The sequence below is a fragment of the Panthera uncia genome, chromosome F1, assembly GCF_023721935.1.
Source record: "Panthera uncia isolate 11264 chromosome F1, Puncia_PCG_1.0, whole genome shotgun sequence".
Lineage (NCBI taxonomy): Eukaryota > Metazoa > Chordata > Mammalia > Carnivora > Felidae > Panthera > Panthera uncia.
The window spans coordinates 43,057,266-43,079,003 of record NC_064813.1 but is presented as its reverse complement, the minus strand read 5'-3'; the positions used below and the strand labels follow the sequence as shown (position 1 = coordinate 43,079,003).

The following is a 21,738-nucleotide window of genomic DNA, read 5'->3' as shown; positions in this document are numbered from 1 at the left end:
TTCCTGCTCCTGCCTTCCTATGCCAGGCTGCCTTTCCATTGGAGATGAAGAGTGTGGCTGCAGGCTGGCCTCTCCCCTGATCGTCCCCAGCCCCCAGCTCCTGGGGACAATTGAGCTGTGTCTCTGGCATGTGTGGAACTGCAGGTCATGGCCATATTTAACGAGAACATTCATTCTCCACAGGCACTACGGGGCTCCTCAAAACGCCCTTTGTGTCACTGTGCCTTTCTCTCCACAGCACCCGCCCCCCCCCCCCCCCCCACCACACACACTAATTTAATCAAGATGTCCTAGCTTGTAGATGGAGTGGACTCGTCAGTTCCGCATTCTTTGTGGCATTAGAGCTTTGGAGCAAAATATGTAGGGCTGAAGCCAGCAGGTTGAGGAGATGGGGTCAGGGTCTCCAAGCCAGAGCATGTTAACTTTTTGTGTAAACCCAACGCATAAAGAGTGCACTAAGTTTGTGATATGCCCCTATAATTTTTATTTAACTCTAAATATTCTGAAGAGGTTGAGAAATGTTTTCTTAGGCAAGTACACAGACATTCAGAAGCAAAAGGAAAAAAAAAAAAGGAAAGCAAAAGAAAAAAAAGAATGTATTCATCAGCACTGTTTCTAGAATGCAGAACTAGAAAAGAGAGCTTTGTCACAATTATGCTCCTTTTCTCCAGTCTGTCTTCCATTCACCCATAATTTTGTAAAATCGGAAAACTCTGTCTTATCTAGGAACCAGATTTTAATTCACATTTGCTTCTCTAGACCACAGCCAATATCCAGAGAATCTCAGAATTGTGGTGGAGAATTAAAGCAGTAAGAAAAACAAACAAAGAAGCCATCTGGAGCCCTGGGTCCTCACCCAAGTTACCTGATCCCCAGACTCATGGTCTTTTCCTTTGCTGTGGTGTCTCTCAAAGAGGGCATCCCTGCTTGCTGCTATAACTTTCTGAGTTAATTTGTGAATGTCCAGCTGAACCTCTGAAGCCAGAGTCTTGTAGGCCAGAAGGACTCAAGTCTATTCAAGGAAGGCCGAGGCAGGGCATCTCAGCCAATCCTATCTGATTAGGATACGTGTTGAAATTCCTCTCGTCAGCCTCAGATCCATTTTGCCCCAACCTCCCGCCTGGGATACATAACCCATTCCCTCCATTATCTGCTTGCCAGTTTAACTGGCGCACATCACCATGGACAGAAATGTAGTCATAGTGCTATTGTTTCATGATGCATGAGGGGCTTTGTAGAAACCTAGCAAGGAGGCCTCCAGACTGTAAGGGGGGACAGGGGGGAGAGGCGTGTCACCTTCATAGTTTTTGGAGCAAAAAGAACTTTGAGCTCGATTCCATCTCCTCCTGCCTGGGTGAAGTAGGCAACTGGCCTGGGGTCAGGACAACCCTAAATGCTTAGGCTAATCCCAGAGTCCTCATCTCATTCTACAAACCCAATAAGCTCCTAGTCAAAAAACTACACAGCTTTCCAGCTCCCTTACAAAGCTGTACTAAAAAAAAGTTTACTACTCCCTAGTAAATAAGCATCTCTCCTATGCTGCTTCTCAAGGTAGGAACTGAGTGTCTGCCCTTTCCCCCTCCCTCTCTTGGCTGACTTGCATATTCTCTTTTCTGGAAAAGCTGATAAAAAATGCTTCCCTGATCCTGTCACATCAGGAGACTACAGCCTATAGCCCTAGGTTTTGTGTGAGGGTAGAGAGCATTTAATCAGCGCTTGCTAAAATGAACTGAATCACCAGGGAGCAGCACCACAGTGCCTTATTTCATTCAGCTTGAACCTGAACAAGGTGTGACTTTCAGCCTGGCCTAACCGAGACACCTGACTGCACCCTGCAGTCAGGAATGTGCAGTTAGAATACACTAATCTGCAGTGAGAAGGCCAGATTTCCTACCTACAAGACTTCTGATCCAGAGAGAGTAGGAGCCTGGCTTTCCTCCAGGGCTGGTGGGAAAATGAGGCAGAACTCTGTATAGCCCCGAGCTACGTAGCGTCAGGCCAGAGGCAACAAGCTCACATCAGGTGCTTACATCTAACCTGGGGAGGAAACCCATCCCGAGTGTCAGAAATCATCTGCTCTGATTACAACACCCTTTTTAATCTTCCTTGCCCAGGAGAGGATATGCGCTAATAACTTCAATAATGCCAGCAGGTACAATTAATTTCCATTCCTGCTCTTCATATACTGTTATGTGAAGGGGACTGGAAGGGCAAAATTCAGCCCCACTGGGGCTGCAGCCTGCAGCTCGGAAACAGGCAGACTGATCAGAATCAGCACGGCAAACCTCACCCTGTGTTTCATCAGAGGGACCAGTGCTAACCTACAAGTGCTCAAGAGACCTGCATGGCCTTCAGGGCAAGGCTAATTCTTTTGTGGTTGGGTAACAGTGACTACAGAATTAAATTAAATTAAATTTAAAAGCCCAGGCAGGATTTGATAGGGGTCTAATGGACATAGTAATTAAGCAAGATTTAATCAAAAGGATACAGACATATTTTATGTTGTTTCAAAAAGGAATACCTATTTTATTGGTCCTTGTGTTCTGCATTTAATATATCCCTAATGCAAAGTTTTTTCATGACCCTATCAAAAGTTTTTTTTTTTTTAACTAAAAACTTGCTAAAATCAACTAGAAAAGGCTACCTAGACTTATGTGACATTTCTCTTCCAAAGCAGTTTCATATCCTTTGTCACTGTTACCCTCACACCATTTCTAGAAGGCCAAGTGAGCATGAAGGATGTTTTCTCATTCCATTTACAGATGGGCCCACAGAGGTCTGGGAGGGTCAGTTTCTTGTATAAGGCTCACAAGATGGTAATGCTAGAGTTGGCAGAGATTTTTTTTTAAACTCCCTGTCTTAGGCTTATACTATTTATTATATTCCTTCTCACCATTAGCTGAAAGGATAAGAAAAATGCTCAGAACCTCAATGGAGGTTCTACTGAGGACAACAGAGTCCCCCAAGGTTCCAAATCCCAAGTCTAATGGCATCTGCTCAGCTCCTGTTCTTCCTGACCTCTCCGGAGTGCCTTTCGGGGAGCCAGCTTCTTCTCAGCCATGCGACTCATTTTCCTGTTGCCCATTTTAATTTGCTCTTACGTCCTCTTTGCTGGTTCTCCGTCTTTTCTCTAGGCTTCAACTGCCCTCTTCTCTGAATACTCACTTTCATGGCTTCAACTATCGGCTTTGTACGTGGTCCGTGTTCAGATCCCCCTTCCAGCCCTCATCTTCACTACATCTCTGTGCCGTGTGTGGCGCTGAACCAAGGAGGGCTGGGGTCATGTCCTGGAAAGAGCACTGACTGGAGGTTAGAAGACCTGGTAGGTTTGGCCCCAGCTCTCCTACTGCCAACCTGGGTGACCTAACACAAGTCACGACTTGCTGGCTCTTCGATTCTTCACTAATCACAGAGCAGGATGAGAGCCAGTGGCTCTTTCACATAGTTTCCCCAATAAATGGCAACTCCAACTTCTGATAGCTCAGATCAAAATGCTTACAGTCACCTTTTTTTGAAAAAATTATTTATTTATTTTGAGAGAGACAGAGAAGGGAGAGGGGGCAGAGTGGGGGAGGGGCAGAGAAAGAATCCCCAAAAGGCTCCATGCTGTCAGAGCAGAGCCCCACTCGGGGCTCGATCCCGCGAACCATGATCATGACCTGAGCTGAAATCAAGAGTTGGACACTTAATCAACTGAGCCACCCAGGTGCTCATCTTAGATGTCTCTTTTTATCACATGCACATTCAATTCAGCAACAAATACTAATGGCTCCATCTTCAAAACACATCCCAGAGTGTGACCACTTCTCACAATCTCCACATCCACCACCCCGTTCCAATCTGCCATCATCTCCTGCCTGAGTTTACAGAAGTCTTCTCAGCAACCCTTCCTATTCTGTTCCCACCTTGCTCCTCCTTCAGTCTTAACACAGAAGCCAGAAAAATCCTACTGAAGCAAGAATCAGATTGTATCATTCCTTTGTTCCAAATCCTCTCATGGCTCGTGGCCTCCAAGGCCATTCCGGATGCAGCCTGCCCCCAACCCCCAACCACATCTGCCACTCTTCCTCTTCCCTCCTGTGCACAAGGCCCTGATGCTTCTCTGACCAAATAAGCACACTCCCATCTCATGGCCTTAGACATGCTGGTTCCTCTGCCTGAAAGACCTTCCTGGGGGAGTAAAATCCCTAATTTCCTTTAAGAATCAGTTCAAATGCCAACTTGTCAGTGAGATCTTCCCTGACACCCCCCACCCCCCGCCATATAAAATAGCAATACTCCCACCACCTCTATCCTCCTTCCCCTGTTTTATTTTATCACCATCCAGCATATTATACATTTACTGCTTCATTTGTATATTGTGTGTTTCTCCTACTAGAGCACAGGCAATCGAGACTTTTTCTGTTCTGTTATCTGCTGTATCACAGGGCTTACCACTGTGCCAGAAACATGGGAGGCACACTGTCAATATTTATGGAATGACTAAATGAACTTTGAGTCCTCTCTAACATTTACCTCCTCCTACCTCATGTCAGGTTACTTTCCCCTATCTAGAATGTCTTTGTTGTGTCTTTTAGTAGGTCCCATTCTTTGAGTTCCCACTGCCATGAGCCAAGAATTGGTTTCCATTATCCCTCCGAACTACTGTAGTAGGCCTCCAGATAGTTTCTTCCACCCTAAACCACACTGAACACCACTGCCAATGTCACCGTTGATCATGATTTTCAATATTTCATTGTCCTACCTAAAATGAACAACGGCTCTCTTTGTCCTGTAGCTGGACCACCTTGAGCGGGCTTTCAAAGCACTCAGGGTCCAAGCTCATCCCACCTACCTCTCCCATCACTGGCCAACAGGAAGCTTCTGTTGCTGTCTTATGGGGAACGTCTCTAATGGGGACAAAGAGGTAGGAGAGGAAGTTGGCACCAGATAATATGGAAATATTCAAAAGATATTTCCATAGTTTAAGAAATAGATAATGAAGAATTCTGGAACCATGTAATTAAAAGAACATCAGCCCAACTCTTTCCCTTCTGTGAAGCTTGCCTGATCACCTCTCATGAATCTGTTCCTTTTCCAAGCTTCTATAGACAACTCATTATCTGCATCCCTCATTAAATTGGTGTCTTAAGTTGCAACCTGCTTCAAGAGTCTTTGCCTGTCCATCCAACTGAAATATAAAAAAATCCAAGAATTTGAAGCATGTCTTAAGCTTGCTCTGCAGTACTTTTATAGTGGCAAGTTGAATACTGAGCGATTATACACAATCAAATAGTAGTTATTAAATTGAACTGAATAAACGGGTAGTGGTACTTGTGCTCCTGAATTTGAATAAAGCACTGCCCTTTTCTTTTAAGGGTCCTGAAAGAAGAGTCAGGTGGGCTATGTAGTTTTCCTGCCTGAGAATTCAAAGGCCCAGAAAGGCCACTGACTCAGAGGGCTGTGAAAAGAGAAGACTTTTTTTCTACTCTCCACCCTCAAAATGAACATCAAAAAGAAAACAAGGTCATGGGAAGAGGCAAGGCAGGAAAGGATGCGATGCTTATGTGGGCAGAAGGACTGGATTATCTTGGCTTTGGCAAGAAGATGATTAAAGCTAGAGAATGGGTCTCCCAGTTTGCCCTCTTTATTTCCTCCCTACCCTATATGAGAACACACTGCTGAAAAAGATTAGCTGAGAGACAAAGACCACCCGGGTGGGGAGAAGGCACAGGGGCACACTTTCCTCGTGAGCATAACCAAGCTCCACAAAGCACTTTTCTTTCCTTTCCTTTCCTTTTCTTTTTTTTTTTCTTTTTTCTCTTCTTTTCTTTTCTTTTCTTCTTTTCCTTAACTTTAACTGAGGAATAATTGGCAAATAAAATTATACACATTTAAAGTGTACAACATGATGATCTGATGCACATATACACGTGGAATGATGGCCGAGATCAAAATAATTAACACATTCATCACCTCCCATAGTTAGCTCTTTGGCTATGTGTGTATGGGTGGTGAGAATACTCAAGATCTACTCTCAGCAACTTTCAAGTGCATTATACCGTGTCATTAACTGTATGCCATACATTAGATCCCCAGCACTTATTCTTACAGCTAAAAATTTGTGCCCTTTGACCTGTATCACTCCATTTCACCCTCCCTGAACCCCTGGCAACCACCATTATATTCTGTTTCTATGAAATTGGATTAAAAAAAAATTTTTTTACATGTAAGTATTACCATGCAGTGTTTGTCTTTCAGTTAGGATACTGCCCTTCAGATTCCTCCATGTTGTCACAAATGGCAGGATTTCCTGCTTTTTTATGACTGAATAATATTCCACTGGGCGCGCGCGCGCGCGCGCGCACACACACACACACACACATATATCGTGTTTGCTTTACGCATTCATCTGTTGAAGGACATTTCGATTGTCTCCATATCTTGGCCATTGGGAATAACGCTGCAGTGAACATGGGGTGCAGATATCTTTTTGGATACTGATTTCAATTTCTTCAAATATAGACCCAGGAATGGAAGTGCTGGATCGTACGGTAGCTCAATTTATAATTTTCTGAGCAACCGCCATACTGTTTTCCGTAGTGTGGTTGTACCAATTTACATGCAAACAAACAGCATATGAGGATTCCCTTCTGTCCACATCCTCACCAAAATTCGTTATCTCTCGTCTTTTTGACCATGGCAGAGCACTTTCTTCCCAGGTTCTACTGACTCTTATGACATGCCAGGAAGCCAGAGTGAGGCTATGAGCAATTTCCTGCACTGTGGAGATGAGGAAACTGTAACCCTGCACAGCGAAAGTACTCCACTGCTCAGGCACAGCTCTGAGGTTTAGATTCCCAGCTGAGCTTAGAGACAATGAGGAAGATATAAAAGGAAGAAAAAATAGGGGGGAAACCCTCTTCCTTGCCTCACATCAGAAGTAGGGTATTTCCAAATGAGAACACAGACGAAACTAGTCACTCTAAAAACAACTAACTTCCAAGAAGATGCCAATGAGATTCTAGATTGCTTCTGGATGTAGAAGAACGTGATCCAGTAGAGTCAAAACCACCCAGCCAAAGAACCATAAGGACCTTATGAATAAGCAATGGGACAGCCACAAGATAGAATGCTGGACAGTCATCAGAAACAAGGCTTTTTAAGAAGTTGCAAAGACAGGGTCAAAATACTCACTTAAAATGTCACATGAAAAAAATTACACAGAATTTAATATACAATATATTTCTAATTTTCTAAAGAAAAATGCACATAGAAAAAATATTAGAAGGGAATAACTGATTCCCAGTAATCATTTTCTTTTCATTATTTTTGTTTTCCAGATGTCTTCAAAAAACACATTATTTTTTCAATTGAAAAAAGCATAAGCTAAAGGGTTTTTTGGACTGCTTCAAAACTCAAAGGAAACATAAAATAAAAATTGTTATTTTTGTTACTTCTCCGCCCCGTTGCCCGGCCTCGGCAATAACTTCTTAGCTCAGCAAGTGGATGATTCAGAGAACTCTTGAAACCATAAGGGGGGGATGCTCCTAGGTTCCTATCATCTCTTGAAGACAAGAATTAGTCCCAACAATTAAAATCAACCTATAACTGGAAGTTTCATGTTGACTAAATATCAGGAAAAGCTAGATATAGACCCAAATGACTTCTGGAGCACAGAGTAAAGGAAGGGGGAGAGAAAAAAGAAAAAAATTAAAAAACCCCTGAGAGCTGGGCTTAAAAGCAAAGAAAGGTAAGATCGAGTAGAAAATCCAAGAAAAGAGATCAGAAAAAGTCCACTATCATGTGGAAAGAAGAAAATGAAAATGGAAAAACTAAAGCTGCTATCTCAAAAGGAGGAGAATTTATTCTCCCCACCCCCCACCACCACTCTGCCGCCATTTTACACAAAAAATCATGCTTAGACAAGCAGGGAGAAATTCAAAGGAAAACTCTTGACAGAGATAAATAGGAGAATCAAAAGAAGCCAGTCCTTCAAGAAGGGAGGCTGAAATCAAAGATGCCCCCCCCCCCCCCCGCCCCGCCCCGTCTCTGTCTGGACAAGCCAGGCAAGATGCAGAATCAGAAGAGCACAGTGGACAGTCTGGCCCGGCAGAAGCATCTAAATGCGTGACTGCAGAATGCACGGGCCCTTAATTCCCTGCACAAGCCGTGGCCCTTTAGCTGACCAGTATAATGACTGCCACCCTGCTCCATGTGAGGCCACAGAGCACAGGATGTGAAAGAGATGATGCAGGGGAAGCACGCTGCCTAAGCCATCAATCCCAATTTTGCCCCCAACCGGTTCTATAACTTTGAGTCAATTGTTTACCCTCTCCGTCCATGTGCTTACGTAGAAGTGGAGATGATAAAACCATCTTGAAGGCTTGTTGTGATGATTAAATGGGTTAATACCTGCAAAATACTTAGCATGGTCCCTGGGCATGGCTAGCACTCATTAAGTATTAGTTATAATGACTATTATTTGTATTATTGCTGTGAATCTTACAACAACAACAAAAAAATTGGGACCTAGTCAGCTTTCACACCATTAGTGGAATTTCTCCTGAGAGTAGTCAGTTGGTATACACTACTGTCTTTTTGCATGGTGCCTGCTGAGTTGTATTAAAAATCCTCCCCTTCTCTCAGGGAGGCATCTTGCAGTCAAGTGAAAGAGGTATGGAGATGGTAAAAATTTGGCTAGAATCATCGTTGATGTTAAAACCCTCAGATGAATGACTGAATTAACACCCAACATTTGTAAGACAGCATCACATTTAACACCAGATAATGGCCCTTTTATCATGTGAGAAGAAAAATCTAACTGCAAAACGGAGGGTTTGAACTGAGGGGCCTATGTTTGCATCACTATCAGCAGGTTAACCAGATATTAAATATTTCCTAATGTTATACCACATGAAGTACCCAACCTCACCTATTACTCACTGTAGTCAAAAATGTGTAACTTGAATAGATTTGGCCATTGGAACCAACTTCCAATTTATAGGAAATACAGGATACAGGAAGAAGTTAAGCAACACCACAAGGAAGCAACCAGACACATCTAGAAGTGAGACAATCTGCAGGACAAGCAGCCTGGTCTACTCAGCAAATCGGTGTCCTGGAAAAGGAAAGTACTAGGTTAAAAGAGACTTTAACGGACCTAAGAACCAATGTGCATTAGATATTAGCTTGGACAAATCACTTTCAAGGACATTTTTAAGATAATTAGGGAAACGTTTACATGGCCTGGGTATTAGATGAGATGAAAATTTAGAGATGAAATGGAAAAGTGAAGATCTCGACTACAAAACAGTATGTAATACAACCTGGCTTGTCATTAGAATACCTCTGCTTCTTGTATTTTCTACCATGTACATGTACTATACGGTTTGAAAAGATTATCCAAAAGAACAGAGAGCAAGAGGAAGAGGGAGAGGAAAAACGAGAAAGAAAAAAGGAGAGGGACAGGGAAGGGAAGAGAAGGAGAAGGGGAGAGGAAGAGGGTAGGGGGAAGAGAGAAGCAGGTTTTGAATTCACTATTCTTAAAGCTCAGATTGTGACCAGGCTCAGCAGTGTGATCTGGCAACAACTATCTTCTGAAAAGACTACCTGTAAGTCCTGAAATGTGGATGGTAGTGAGATACAGTAGAACAAACAAGGGAGTTCAAATTCCACTGTCATCTCTTTGTGGTCTTACTAAAAGTATTTTACCAGTGTGAGCTTTAATGATTTCAACTATACAATGGGAAGAAAAATAACCTTCCTATATAATGTATAATAGCAACATTATCCCTAATAGCCTCAAAAGGAAACTGCCCAAATGTCATCAATAGTAGAACAGATAAATCTTAAAGTTTCATGTCAGGAACCCAGGAACCCCGTCAGTCCCAGACAGACTGGGACCACTGGTCATCCTAGCTGCTGCCCACTGCAGAGGAGATGGGAGTTTGGAGTTCAAGGTCTGCTTTCCATGGAAACCTCAGAAAGGTCATGTCTTAAGTATACAGACTATGTTCCAGAACTAAGGACAAAACCAAACCAGACTCACTTTAACAAAGCACAGAATGAATTCTCCATAGGTTCAAGGTGACCAACCAGTAATTTAACTGCCTACTAGAACAAAACTTAACAGTTTTCAGAGGGATGATAAGGACACCTACAGTCTCTATAATATATCAGCTAAGATGTCCAATATGTCCTAAAAATTAGTAAACATGAGAAAATAATGAGATCCATGGTCAAAAGAAAACCCAAGAAATAGAAACAGAACCACAGATGATGTAGGTGTTGAAAATAGCAGATAACGATTTTTAAATATTGCTACATGTGTTTTAAAAATAACAAGAGAAAGGAAATTTCAGAAATTATATTGGACACTGAAAAAAAGAACCAAAGTGAAAATCACGAAGCTAAAAAAATATAATATCTAAAATTAAAAAAAATGAATGGGATAGTGTTAATAGCAGATTGTACACACAAAAGAAAGGATCAGTGAACTTTAGAAATCATCTCAACTGAAGCACTCGGGGGGAAAAAAGGCCTGTTTCAATGACGTGTGGGACTGTATCAAACAGTCTAACAAACATGAGAGGAGTCAAGGTAAGAAGTAAAAATGGGATGGAAAAAAGTATTTGCCAGATATTTTCCCAAATTGAGGAAAAAACACTACCCACAGTTCCAGAATAGTTAGATCTTGCCCTTATCCAAGTCAAAGAAATACAATGGCAACCACACTTAGACTCATCCCAAACTGCTGAAAACCAAAGATAAAGAAAAGATATTCAAAGCAGCTCTCACGATGAAGAGAAACAAACTTACAGCTGTAAAATAAATAAGTCATGGGAAGGAAAAGTACAGCATCAGGAATATAGTCAACAATATTATAATAATTTTTTAATGTAATAATTTTGTAGAGTAAACGACACTTATTGTAGTGAGCATTTCATAATGTATATGATTGTCAAATCACTATGTTGTACACCTGAAACTAATATAATATTGTATGTCAACTATACTTCAATTAAAAAAAAAGCAACCCCCAAAACATTACCTACAGGGAACAACAATGAACCTCACAGTTGACTTTTCATCAGAAACAGTGGAAGCCAGAAAACAAAAGAATGACATATTTAAATTGTTGAGAGCATATTTTATGATTCCATTTATACAAAAAAAAAAAAATTTTTTTTTTTTTTAACAAGCAGGCAAATGCTTACGTTGTGTTAGAAGTCAGGATAGTGACTACTTTTCAAGGGGAAATGAATGGAAGGGGGCAAGAGTGGGGGCTCATGGGACACTGGAAACACTCTTTTCTTTATCTGGGTGCTAATTACATAGCTGCTTTCCGTTTGTAAAAATTCACTGAGCTGTACACTTTAAGATATGTGCATTTCTCTAAGTATTTTAAACTTCCATGAGAAGACAAGGGAAAAAAAAAAAACCCTTGTAAAATACATGAAAGGATTAGAGAAAATATACATTTAGGACCTACTACAGTGTATCACAGTGATAGCAGGCATTTTATGAAAGCTTGTTATTATTGGTCTTATCACCATCCTACAGAAAGTTTTGGGAGATCTAAGTGGTCTGAAGAGCAGACGGGAGAGGCCCTAAGCTCCCTGGGGGCAAACCTAACTTGTCAATTTCATCTTAAGCTCTTTTAGCCTGCACAGTGCTGTGTTTACAGTATTCACTAAAATTCTCACTGACTAGTGCGTTTCCAGTTTAGGATAATATTCAGACACAAGGTTGCACTTGGACAGTTTTGTTTCTGCCCACTGCATCTCACTTCATACTTTGTAGTTGTTCTTCAGATTCTCCTATCTGTTGACTTATCCTTATACCTTTGAATGTTACACATGCAACAAATACCTTGCTCTTTCAGGAAAGGCTGATAGGTGCCTAACAACTAAGACACCAAAAAAGCCAAGCATATAAACTAACCCAAGCAAAAGACTACAGGCATCTTTGATGCACACGCTCCCTCTGAGCTGAATCTTCCTAAGTCCAAAAAAGCCTAGACCACCCAGAGAGAAGCCCCAAGGGAGAGGATACAGATGCTGCTGACCTAGTGTCACAGAAACCAAAGCTAAAACACCACCAACAGCACTAGCTGCAAAGCTCCCCTCAGTGTTGGCTTTGGCAGCAAACCTGACGCCCCTTATCAGCAGAGATACCTTTGAAGTAGCTGGCAGCCTTCCACCCTCTACGCAAATAAGTTCAGCTTGCCATCCTATTCTTTTCTCCAAAGAGGATCTCTTCATCAGATATGAGAGAATAAAGCTCAATTAATCACAACAGATTTTCGCTACCATCAAGACAAACTGGGTAACAGGAACAGCTGTCTGTAAAGCACCGCGCCACGCCACGCCATCCGTGATCATGTTATAATGTGGAGGAAGCCCAATCAATTGCAGATACTGTGTTCCATCGAAACGAGGTGTAGGATGGACTAGGGAAGAGAGGGAGGGGTAAATCAGTCAGCTACTCCTTTTCCCAAACATGTCTCCAGGTTAAACTCTTTCTCAGAAGGGCAGAACACAACCTCTGGAAGTCCGTTCTTTCTCCATTTATTGAATCTGCACTACCTACCAGGAACATTTGACTATACCAGCATTGTGGATCACTTCTCCTTTACTTATTTATGACAACACTACCACAGAACATGCCTCCTTATAGTATCCAGTCTCCTCACATAAGCAAAGTAGCTGGACTCCAAAACTGTAGAAAATCCTGCCCTCATCTAAAGGGGACAAACAGGTAGGTAGGTAACATGCACCGCTTTCGGTTTCAAATCTCCTTTATCCTTTTATACTGCCAGACCCATTTCCTTGGTGCCGAATGAAATCTGATTAGTTGTGGCAAGTCTCTTGTGACCGATCAACCAATGGGAAAGGATACCTGGAGACCCTAGAGAAAAGAATTAATTGTGCCCTCCTACATTTCTTCCCCAGCACCCTTCTTATATCTCCCACTTTCTGCAGTGTGACTTATTTATCTGAATCCAGATTTACCCTTTGTCACCCTCCAAGAATAAAGTAGAGAACCACAATGGGTTGCCCAGACAAACCAGTCTAAATGCTTCACCATTATTGCAGGGGCAAATGTGGCTCACCTACAAGATAGATACATATAGACAGGATCTTATGACTTCAAATGTCCTTTGTGCTCTTAGGTTTCCCCAAGATGGAAACCAGAATACCTACAATAGTGGTTCTCAACCCTGGCTGTATGCAAGAATCACCTAGGCTCATCCCAGAGACTGATTCAATTGCCCTGGGATGGGGCCTTGGCATGTTATTTTTAAAATTATTATTATTTAAAAAAAATTTTTTTTAAGCTTATTCATTTTTGAGAGAGAGAGACAAAGCATGAGCAGGGGAGGGGCAGAGAGAGAGAGAGAGAGAGAGAGAGACAGAATCCAAAGCAGGTTCCAGGCTCCAAACTGTCAGCACAGAGCCTGACGCGGGGCTTGAACTCACAAACCGTGAGATCATCATGACCTGAGCCGAAGCTGGATGCTCAACCAACTGAGCCACCCAGGCGCCCCTAAAATTATTATTATTATTTTTTAAATTTTTTAATGTTTATTTATTTTTGAGACAGAGAGAGACAAAGCATGAACAGGGGAGGGGCAGAGAGAGAGGGAGACACAGAATCAGAAGCAGGCTCCAGGCTCTGAGCCATCAGCCCAGAGCCCGACGCGGGGCTTGAACTCACGGACCGCGAGATCGTGACCTGAGCCGAAGTCGGACGCTCAACCGACTGAGCCACCCAGGTGCCCCTAAAATTACTTTTTTTAATCAACTTTAATGAGGCATAATTCACATAAAATAAAACGCATACATTTTAAGTGTATAGTACCAGTTTTGACAAATCCACACACTCATGTAACCACCATTAGAATTAAGATTGTAGGACATTTCCATAATCCCTAAGTTTCCTTGTGTCCCTCTGCGGTCAACCCCTCACCCTACCCTGGCCCCAAGGCAATCACTGATTTCGTTTCTGTCACAACAGATTAGAACTATCTTTTCTAAAATTTCATATAAATGGAATCATACAGAATGTTCTCATTGTGTCTGGCTTCTTTTAATCAGTATAATGTTTCTTGAGTTCATCTACATCATTGTACCCATCAGCATTGCATTTCTTTTTATTGCTGAGTCGTATTCATATATGGATATACCACAATATGTTTTTCCATTCATCTGTTGATGGATATTTGGGTCATTTCCAGTTTTGACTATTATGAATATAATATGAGTCTCCTAAGGCACTTATAACAAATTACTGTAAACTTGGTGGCTCAAAGCAACATGCATTTATTGTCAGTTTTTAAAATTTGTATTCAGTTTATGTAAACTAAACAAACACCCAAGAAAACGCCATTTCTCCCACCCCCCCCACCCCCCTGCCTCTTGCAACCACCAGGTTGTTCTCTTTATCTATAAACCTAGGGTTTTTTTGCTTTTGTTGATTGCGCACGTAAGAAAGACCACATGGTATTTGTCTTTCTCTGTCTTATTTCAGTTATTAGCACAATGGCCTTCAGGTCCATCCATGTTGCTGCAAATGGCAAGACCTCAAGCTTTTTTTTAATGCCTGAATAATATTCCATTGGGTATATACACTACAACTTCTTTATGCGCTCATCCAGTGACAGACACTTCTGTTGCTTCCATACCTGGGCTACTGTAAATAATGCTGCAATAAACACACAGGTGCATCTATCTTTTGGAATTAGTGTTTTCATTTTCTTCAGATCAATATTCAGAAGTGGAATTGCTGGGTCATATGATAGTTCTGTTTTTAATTTCTATTCTCTTACAGTTCTGGAGGTCAGAAGTCTAAAACCCATTCCACTGGGCCAAAACCAAGTATCAACAGGGCTGCTCTTCCCCTGGGGGTTTTTAGGGAGAATCTGTTTCCTTGTCTTTTCCAGCTTCTAGAGCTGCATTCCTTGGCGCATGGCCTCCTCCTCCATCCTCAAAGCCAGTGGCCTAGCATCTTCTCCCTGTGACTCTTGCTTCCTCTGCTTCTATTGCACGGCCTTCTCTTTTGTCTGTAATCTCCCTCCACCTCCCTCCAATAAGGACACTTGTGACTGCATTAGAGCCTACTTAGATACTCAAGCATAATATCCTCATCACAAGACCCTCAGACTCATCATATGTGCAAAGTCCTGTGTGGATAAGGTAAATTCACAGATTTCGGGAATTAGGACATGGACATCTTTGGAAGGGACAATTATTCAGCCAACAACAAAAGCTATTATGAATAATTAGGTACAAGTCTTGGTGCAGGTATTATTTTTATTATCTTTTGCGTAAATACCTAGCCTTGGAATTGCTAGATATGGTAAGTACACACTCAACTTTATAAGAAACAGCCAAACTATTTTCCAAAGCGGTAGCACCATTCTACGCTCTCACCAGCATCATAAGAGAATGCCATCCATCCTGACTACCACTTGTTAGTGTCAGTCTTTTTAATTTTAGCCATTCTGGTGAGTATGTAATAGGCTTAATGGCCATTTATATATGTTTTTACTGAAGTGTCTATTAAACTCTTTTGCCTATTTTTAAAGATTTGGGCAGTGTGTCTTCTTATTATTGAGTTCTATGCATTGCAAATATATTCTCGCAGTCTGTGATTTGTCTCGTTTTCTTAACAATGTCTTTCCAAGAACAAAAGTCCAAGAGTTGATGGTGTCCAATTTACCTTTTTTTCTTTTATTGTTCATGCTTTTTACATCCTAAGAAATTTGTTTCTTCAAGGTCACAAAGATTTTTTTTAAAAACTCCCCCAGTGAGTCTCACACACAGGCAGCATTGAGAACTACCAAACTACTGATCTATAGGGAATTTAACATAACTTGCTCAATGTAACCTTCCTACCATAGAAACATAGGCTAATAAAGGCAAAACAAAAGTATAGCTAGCTGGAATCCTGGAGAGGAAAAAAAAAAAAAAAGAAAGAAAGAAAGCTGCAATTCAGAGTCTTGGACTGTCTGAATTGACTGGCTTCCAAGACTGAGTATGAGCAGCTAAGGGCTAGAAACAGTGAGCTAAAAAGCAAAGTGAGAGGTACTTTTGGTGTGTTCCAGCTAAGTGAAAGAAGAGAGAACAGAATTGTCCTCTCCCCTGTGGGAAAAAGCACACCCAAGTTTACTTCAGTTTAAAAAGAGAAAGTGGGAAAACTGATTTCTCTTCTTGGTGGGATTCTTTAGAACACGTCTCTCACAGAGACGATGTAGAGCTGGAAGTCGAACTTGGCAGTGTTTGGCCCCTGGTTTTGAAGCCACCGCATTAAACAAATGAAGGTGGCAGCAATAATATTTGCCTAAACCTTGGTTCCAACAAGGGTTAGACAGACTGAGCTTTCATTACACAAAAAGAGATGTCAGGAGCACCAAATGGGCTCAATTTCCCCTGGAGTCCTAGACAAAGTGGGTCTGTTTCTAAGCTGTGGACAGGAGGCTACTTTCTCTAGATGTTATATTTAGCTAAAGGAATCTCTACCATGGCTTCGTGCAAAATGTAAAATATGTCCCAGCAGACATAACCACAAACCAGAGTGCCAGCGAGGAGCATCCCTTAAGGGGGTTCAGTAGTACAGAGGGGCCAATTGTACAGCCGCCCTGACATCCCCAAATTAGCTGAGTTAGCTGTGAGCCGGATTTTTGGCCAGTTCTCACATTTAATGAATCTTTGTTTCCCTCTTACTAGAGATCCTGCCCCTGGAGAGAAAAACACATTGTCCTATTTCACTGTCAACTTCCAGCTGCTTGCCCAGACGCCAGGTAAAAGAAACAACCCAATGCAGGTGAAAGAAACAACCCAGTGTTGATGTCTAACACCTCCAAACCTTTTGAAGGCTTGTGTGCAAGAGAAAAGGTCGGGTTTATTCCATAACTAAGTGAAATATCTGGATTCAATAGGAAAGAGTAAGAAAATCCAAACTACCCTCTTCTCTGCACACCATACCCAGAATCCTAACAGAATAAGTAGAAAGAACCTCAAGTTCTAGGGCCAGATGACTGGATTTAAATAGTAGCCTCACCTCATTTTTTGATTAAACTCACTCAGTTTCAGTTTCCTCCTTCATAAATTAGGGATAATAATAGCAACTACTTTATGGAATTATTGTAAAGATCAAGTGTATAAAGTGCTTACTACTGTACCTGGCACATAAACGTTCAAAAAATGTCAGTTTTGATTATCATAACCTTTGCTAGTGAATCAATAAGTTTTATATATTAAAAAAAAAGAATTATAAAAGGAAGAAAACCTATGCCTTTTGCCAGTGAGAAATAGAGCCAAATCACATAAAACTCAGGTGAATCTTCTCAGGTATCCATAGCTGAACCAGAAACAAAGGTATCTTCTCTAAAGTCTGTGTCTCCTGAGAAATGTGGATTTCCTTTATTGCTGGCACTGAATTTATAGGGAAAAAAAAAAAGGTATATCTACTTCACACATTTGGATTCCAGTTTGGCCTCTCTTGGTTGCTGGTTATTATAGATAGAAGAATCTGAAACATGCTTCATTCCTCAAGAAAGTCGATCTTTAATTGCCTAAGCTAGCCCCCTCTCCATACCCACATCCACTTTTGTTTGCCCACATCCTGGGGACTCCAATTTACTTGGATGTAGTTCATCATAGAACTACAGTGTATTAGGTTTTGAAGGCAGCATGAAGATCATACAGGCCAAACACTTTTTTTTTTTTTTTAAACTTTAGGGAACTAAGGCACAGAAAGAAGTAATTGTCTAAGGTTTCAGAGCTACTAGCACAGCTAAGCCCAAGAGAAAGAGTCACTTGGGAGAGACCTCTGCTCTGATAGAGCAAAGCAAGCCCTGGGAAGCTTCACATAACTGACAGCGTGGCCAGGCTCATTCCTTAGTCCTCTTATCTGATTACTATATCTTAACCACTGGGATTCTAATTCTTTATGTGCGACACACTTTAAGCAAAAGAGAATACAAAAATTGAGGTATGGAAAGAGAATGCTTCTGTGTCCATTACTAGAAAGGAGAGAGGCTCTCATCTGGCCAAAACAGAATTGATTTACACTTGTGATCTGCCAAACCAGCATCTACCTTAGAACCCTCTGCCTACATTGGACCCCAGGGGAGAGAGAAAAGAGATTATTCACCCAGTGGGATAGTAAACATTGGCTATTTAACAGTCTTATGCATATCTCTAATCAACCGTAATTTAACTGATGAAAAGTTATAAAGATCAAGAGAAAGTCCTATGAGCTGCAACCATACACAACAACATGAATAAATCTCACACACATATGTTGAATGGGAAAAACCAGACGGAAAAGAGTACACACTGTATGAGTCTACTTATAAAAACTAAGAAACCAAGTAAAACTAATCTCTGCTGTTAAAAGTCAGGACAGTTGTTATCCTTGGAATACCCTTCCCAACCCCCCAAGGACTAGGAGGAAGCATGAGCGAGGCCTCTAGGGTACTGAACTAATCTGTTTCTTGATCTGGGAGCTGGTTATCAGGAGTGTTCAGTTTGTAAAAATGCATTCAGCTGTAAGACCGTGGTATGTGCAACTATCTTCAATGGAATGTAATATATACACAGTCCTATGAGTAATTAGAAATTCTTCCTTATACCCCCAGCAAAGAAATGCACAGTTGATGGAGGTCAACTCTGAGACTGTGGCTAGGAGTATCATCCACAGGCAGATTTTCCTTCTGGAGGGCAAAGTCCCCATGTCTTATATACAATTCGTGCACTTAGACTCTTGGTGAAATGTGAATGGCACCCAAAGAACCGGAAACATTTGTGGCTTTAATAACTGCTGCCTTCAGCCTAAACACCTGTGAGATCTGGAGGGGCCATAATACTTCTTCAGCCTGGTTCTTCTCTACCCTTCCTTCTACCCTTCCCTCTACCCTGTCCTTCTACAGATAGTCTAAGAGGCCGTCAAGGTCACAGTGAAGAGCTGAAGTGGCATCTGATTACTGTCAAGGTTCTACCTAAATAGGCTTAAAATTTTTTTTCTCATAAAACTGTATATATTTAAGGAGTATGACATTATGATTTGATACATATGCACAGTGAAATGATTATAGTCAAGCCAATTAACATAACATCTCACCCAGTTACCTTGGTGTGAGTGTGTGAAAAAAGCACCTGAAATCTACTCTCTAGCATACTTCCAGTATTCAATACAATATTAACTACAGTTGTTAATTTTAGCCACACCCACACACCACCAAACATTGCAGAATAATTCAAAAGAATGACAAGGAAGCTAGAACAGACGCTGGAAACCATGAGGAAATGGTGAAAAGTACCTTCACCCCTAAATGAAGTATGGCCTCAACCACAGCATAGCCAGGTCACTAAAAATAGCTGGTGAACTCCGGGAGGAGTTATCTTTCTCTTCCTTCTTTTCATTGTCAGATGCTTTTTACTCTTCATATCCTGTCTCCAAGACACAGGAAAAGCCCCAACACAGATGCAATTATGTAAATGGAAGATTCTAAATCATGTTCTTTTTCATGTTGGTGTAAACAAAAGAAATTGGGCTCTAATTCCAGACCTACTAAGATCTGGAAAACTTCCAAATGTTAAGAATTGGAAAACTGACTACTATTGGCCACAGCCCTGTTTACTGAAGTCCTTTGTCTCCCAGCCTCAAATTTTAACAGTGGATTTTGTCAAATGATAACCAATGAATTTCCCCTATATGAAACCAAAGAGGGGCGCCTGGGTGGCGCAGTCGGTTGGGCGTCCGACTTCAGCCAGGTCACGATCTCGCGGTCTGTGAGTTCGAGCCCCGCGTCAGGCTCTGGGCTGATGGCTCGGAGCCTGGAGCCTGTTTCCGATTCTGTGTGTCTCCCTCTCTCTCTGCCCCTCCCCCATTCATGCTCTGTCTCTCTCTGTCCCAAAAATAAATAAAAAACGTTGAAAAAAAAAATTAAAAAAAAAAAAAAAAAGAAACCAAAGAAATAGCTCTATATACCCTCTTTACACCCAAAACTGTGGGCAGATTATTCGCCTTCTTTAAGATCTGCTGGGGATGTCAGAGCTTGAATGTTAGACATGGTACATCATGTACAATGGTTGGGGCTTTTACCACCATGTGTAACCAAAAGTCATGAATCAGTGACTCCACTGAGAGCTCAGGTTGAGAGAACTCCTTAGTTTCCAAGAGACTATTTCCACTACCGACAGATAAGGTCAATTTGGCATGAGTTTCTTAAGTTTACCACAATTAATTTTGAGTTTTCCCTTGGTCAGATTTTTCAACTTACACCCAAGGAATTATGACAAACAGCTGAGTTCCAAAAGCATTCAGGGACCCAAAGACCAAGATATGACATGATAAGAATAACCAAATTCATAAGTTCATCTTGGCTAAGATCAGCACTTGGAAAGAAAACTAAACCGAATCACAAACATACGTGAACTAGAAGAGGAAAACTTAAAATGACTCTGAAGGTCCCTGAATCTCAACAGCCTTACAGCTCACTCAAGGAAACCAAGCAAACATCATTATCACTGATATAGGCAGATTATGAACTCTGTTGCCAGTCTTGGGGTTGTCTATCTTGCAAACGGTTACTCTCCCAAGGCTACTATTAATTCAACTCAGGAAGGAAGAAAAGAAGGGCTATTCAGTATTTTCTCACCACGAGACCATGGTAAGGAATGACCAAGAGAAAGCCTTTTAAGTGGGCCAATACGAAGGTGTTTCTCTTATTTACAAGGTGGTGTCATCAACCCACCCGGGTAGCTCCACGTCTAGAAATAGCTATATACCTTTTTAAAGAGTCTTCCTGAGTCCTCGCTGACTTGGACAAATCGAGGAATGATATTATTCAGGTAGATGTCACTCAGGGTGGTGTGGTCCCTGCTCTCCCGCTTCACCTGGTTTAATAGGAGATTCCAGCAGTTGACTGGGGAGAGAACATTCTGATCCTTCCTGCGGAGAAACAACAAGAAAGAAAAATCAGTGTTGGTGAGTAGCCAGAGCCAACAGCTATGACTTTACAGTCCATGTCACAAAATCACAGTGATCAAAGCCAAGCCAGAAACAGATATCTTTCCTAAAGCTTGCACCTCTAGTTTTCTCTTTTTGTAAAAACTCAGTGCAGAAAATAAGAAGACTGAGAAGGAGAGGGAGGAAAGAGGAGAAGAAGAGAAGCAGGATTATCTGTTGAGCACCTATTATGTTCTAGGAACTTGGAAAATGTTTGACGTGCATTATTCCCTAAGTTTTATCATTTCCTTGTAAGGAAAGAACTACCATTATCCCCACTTTACTAATTAGAAGACTGAAACTCAGAGAGATTGCCACTTGCCCATGGCTAGTGAGAAGGAGTCACAGAGACAGTCAGAAGGGGTCAGGGACTAGAACCACAGCTCTGTGTTGTCTGACTAGAACCGGTCTAGGCTGTTTGACTCCAAAGTCCATAACCTTAGCCATTAAGTCATTTGGTTTGTGTCTAGGGTTGAAGACAACACTTAGAGGTCTAGAGACAAAAATCATGAGAGGACACAGGCCCCCCCCCCCCCCCCCCCACATTTATCTATATTTGGATTCAGTGAAGACAACCTTGGAGGCATTTGCCGTGAAAAAAGTCACCAAAAACACGCCAGTCCCACAGAATGCATCTAAGGAGGTTTTGACTTCCCCCGGTTGAGCCCTTTTGTCATGTCCCATACAGCCAAGAGCACAGACCATATCTGAACATTTGTATTCCTACAGCTTCTACAG

At 41.6% G+C, this 21,738-nt stretch overlaps 1 protein-coding gene across 7 annotated transcripts in view; it reads right to left on the bottom strand.

Moving 5' to 3' along the window:
• Positions 1-21,738, bottom strand: part of SRGAP2 (SLIT-ROBO Rho GTPase activating protein 2) — a 233,051-nt gene that overhangs the window by 95,009 nt on the left and 116,304 nt on the right. For all 7 annotated transcript variants that reach the window (XM_049634513.1, XM_049634515.1, XM_049634514.1 and 4 more), the window contains exon 4: positions 20,781-20,943. In XM_049634513.1, coding sequence (XP_049490470.1) covers positions 20,781-20,943 — 163 coding nt within the window. The remainder of the gene's footprint in view (positions 1-20,780; positions 20,944-21,738) is intronic.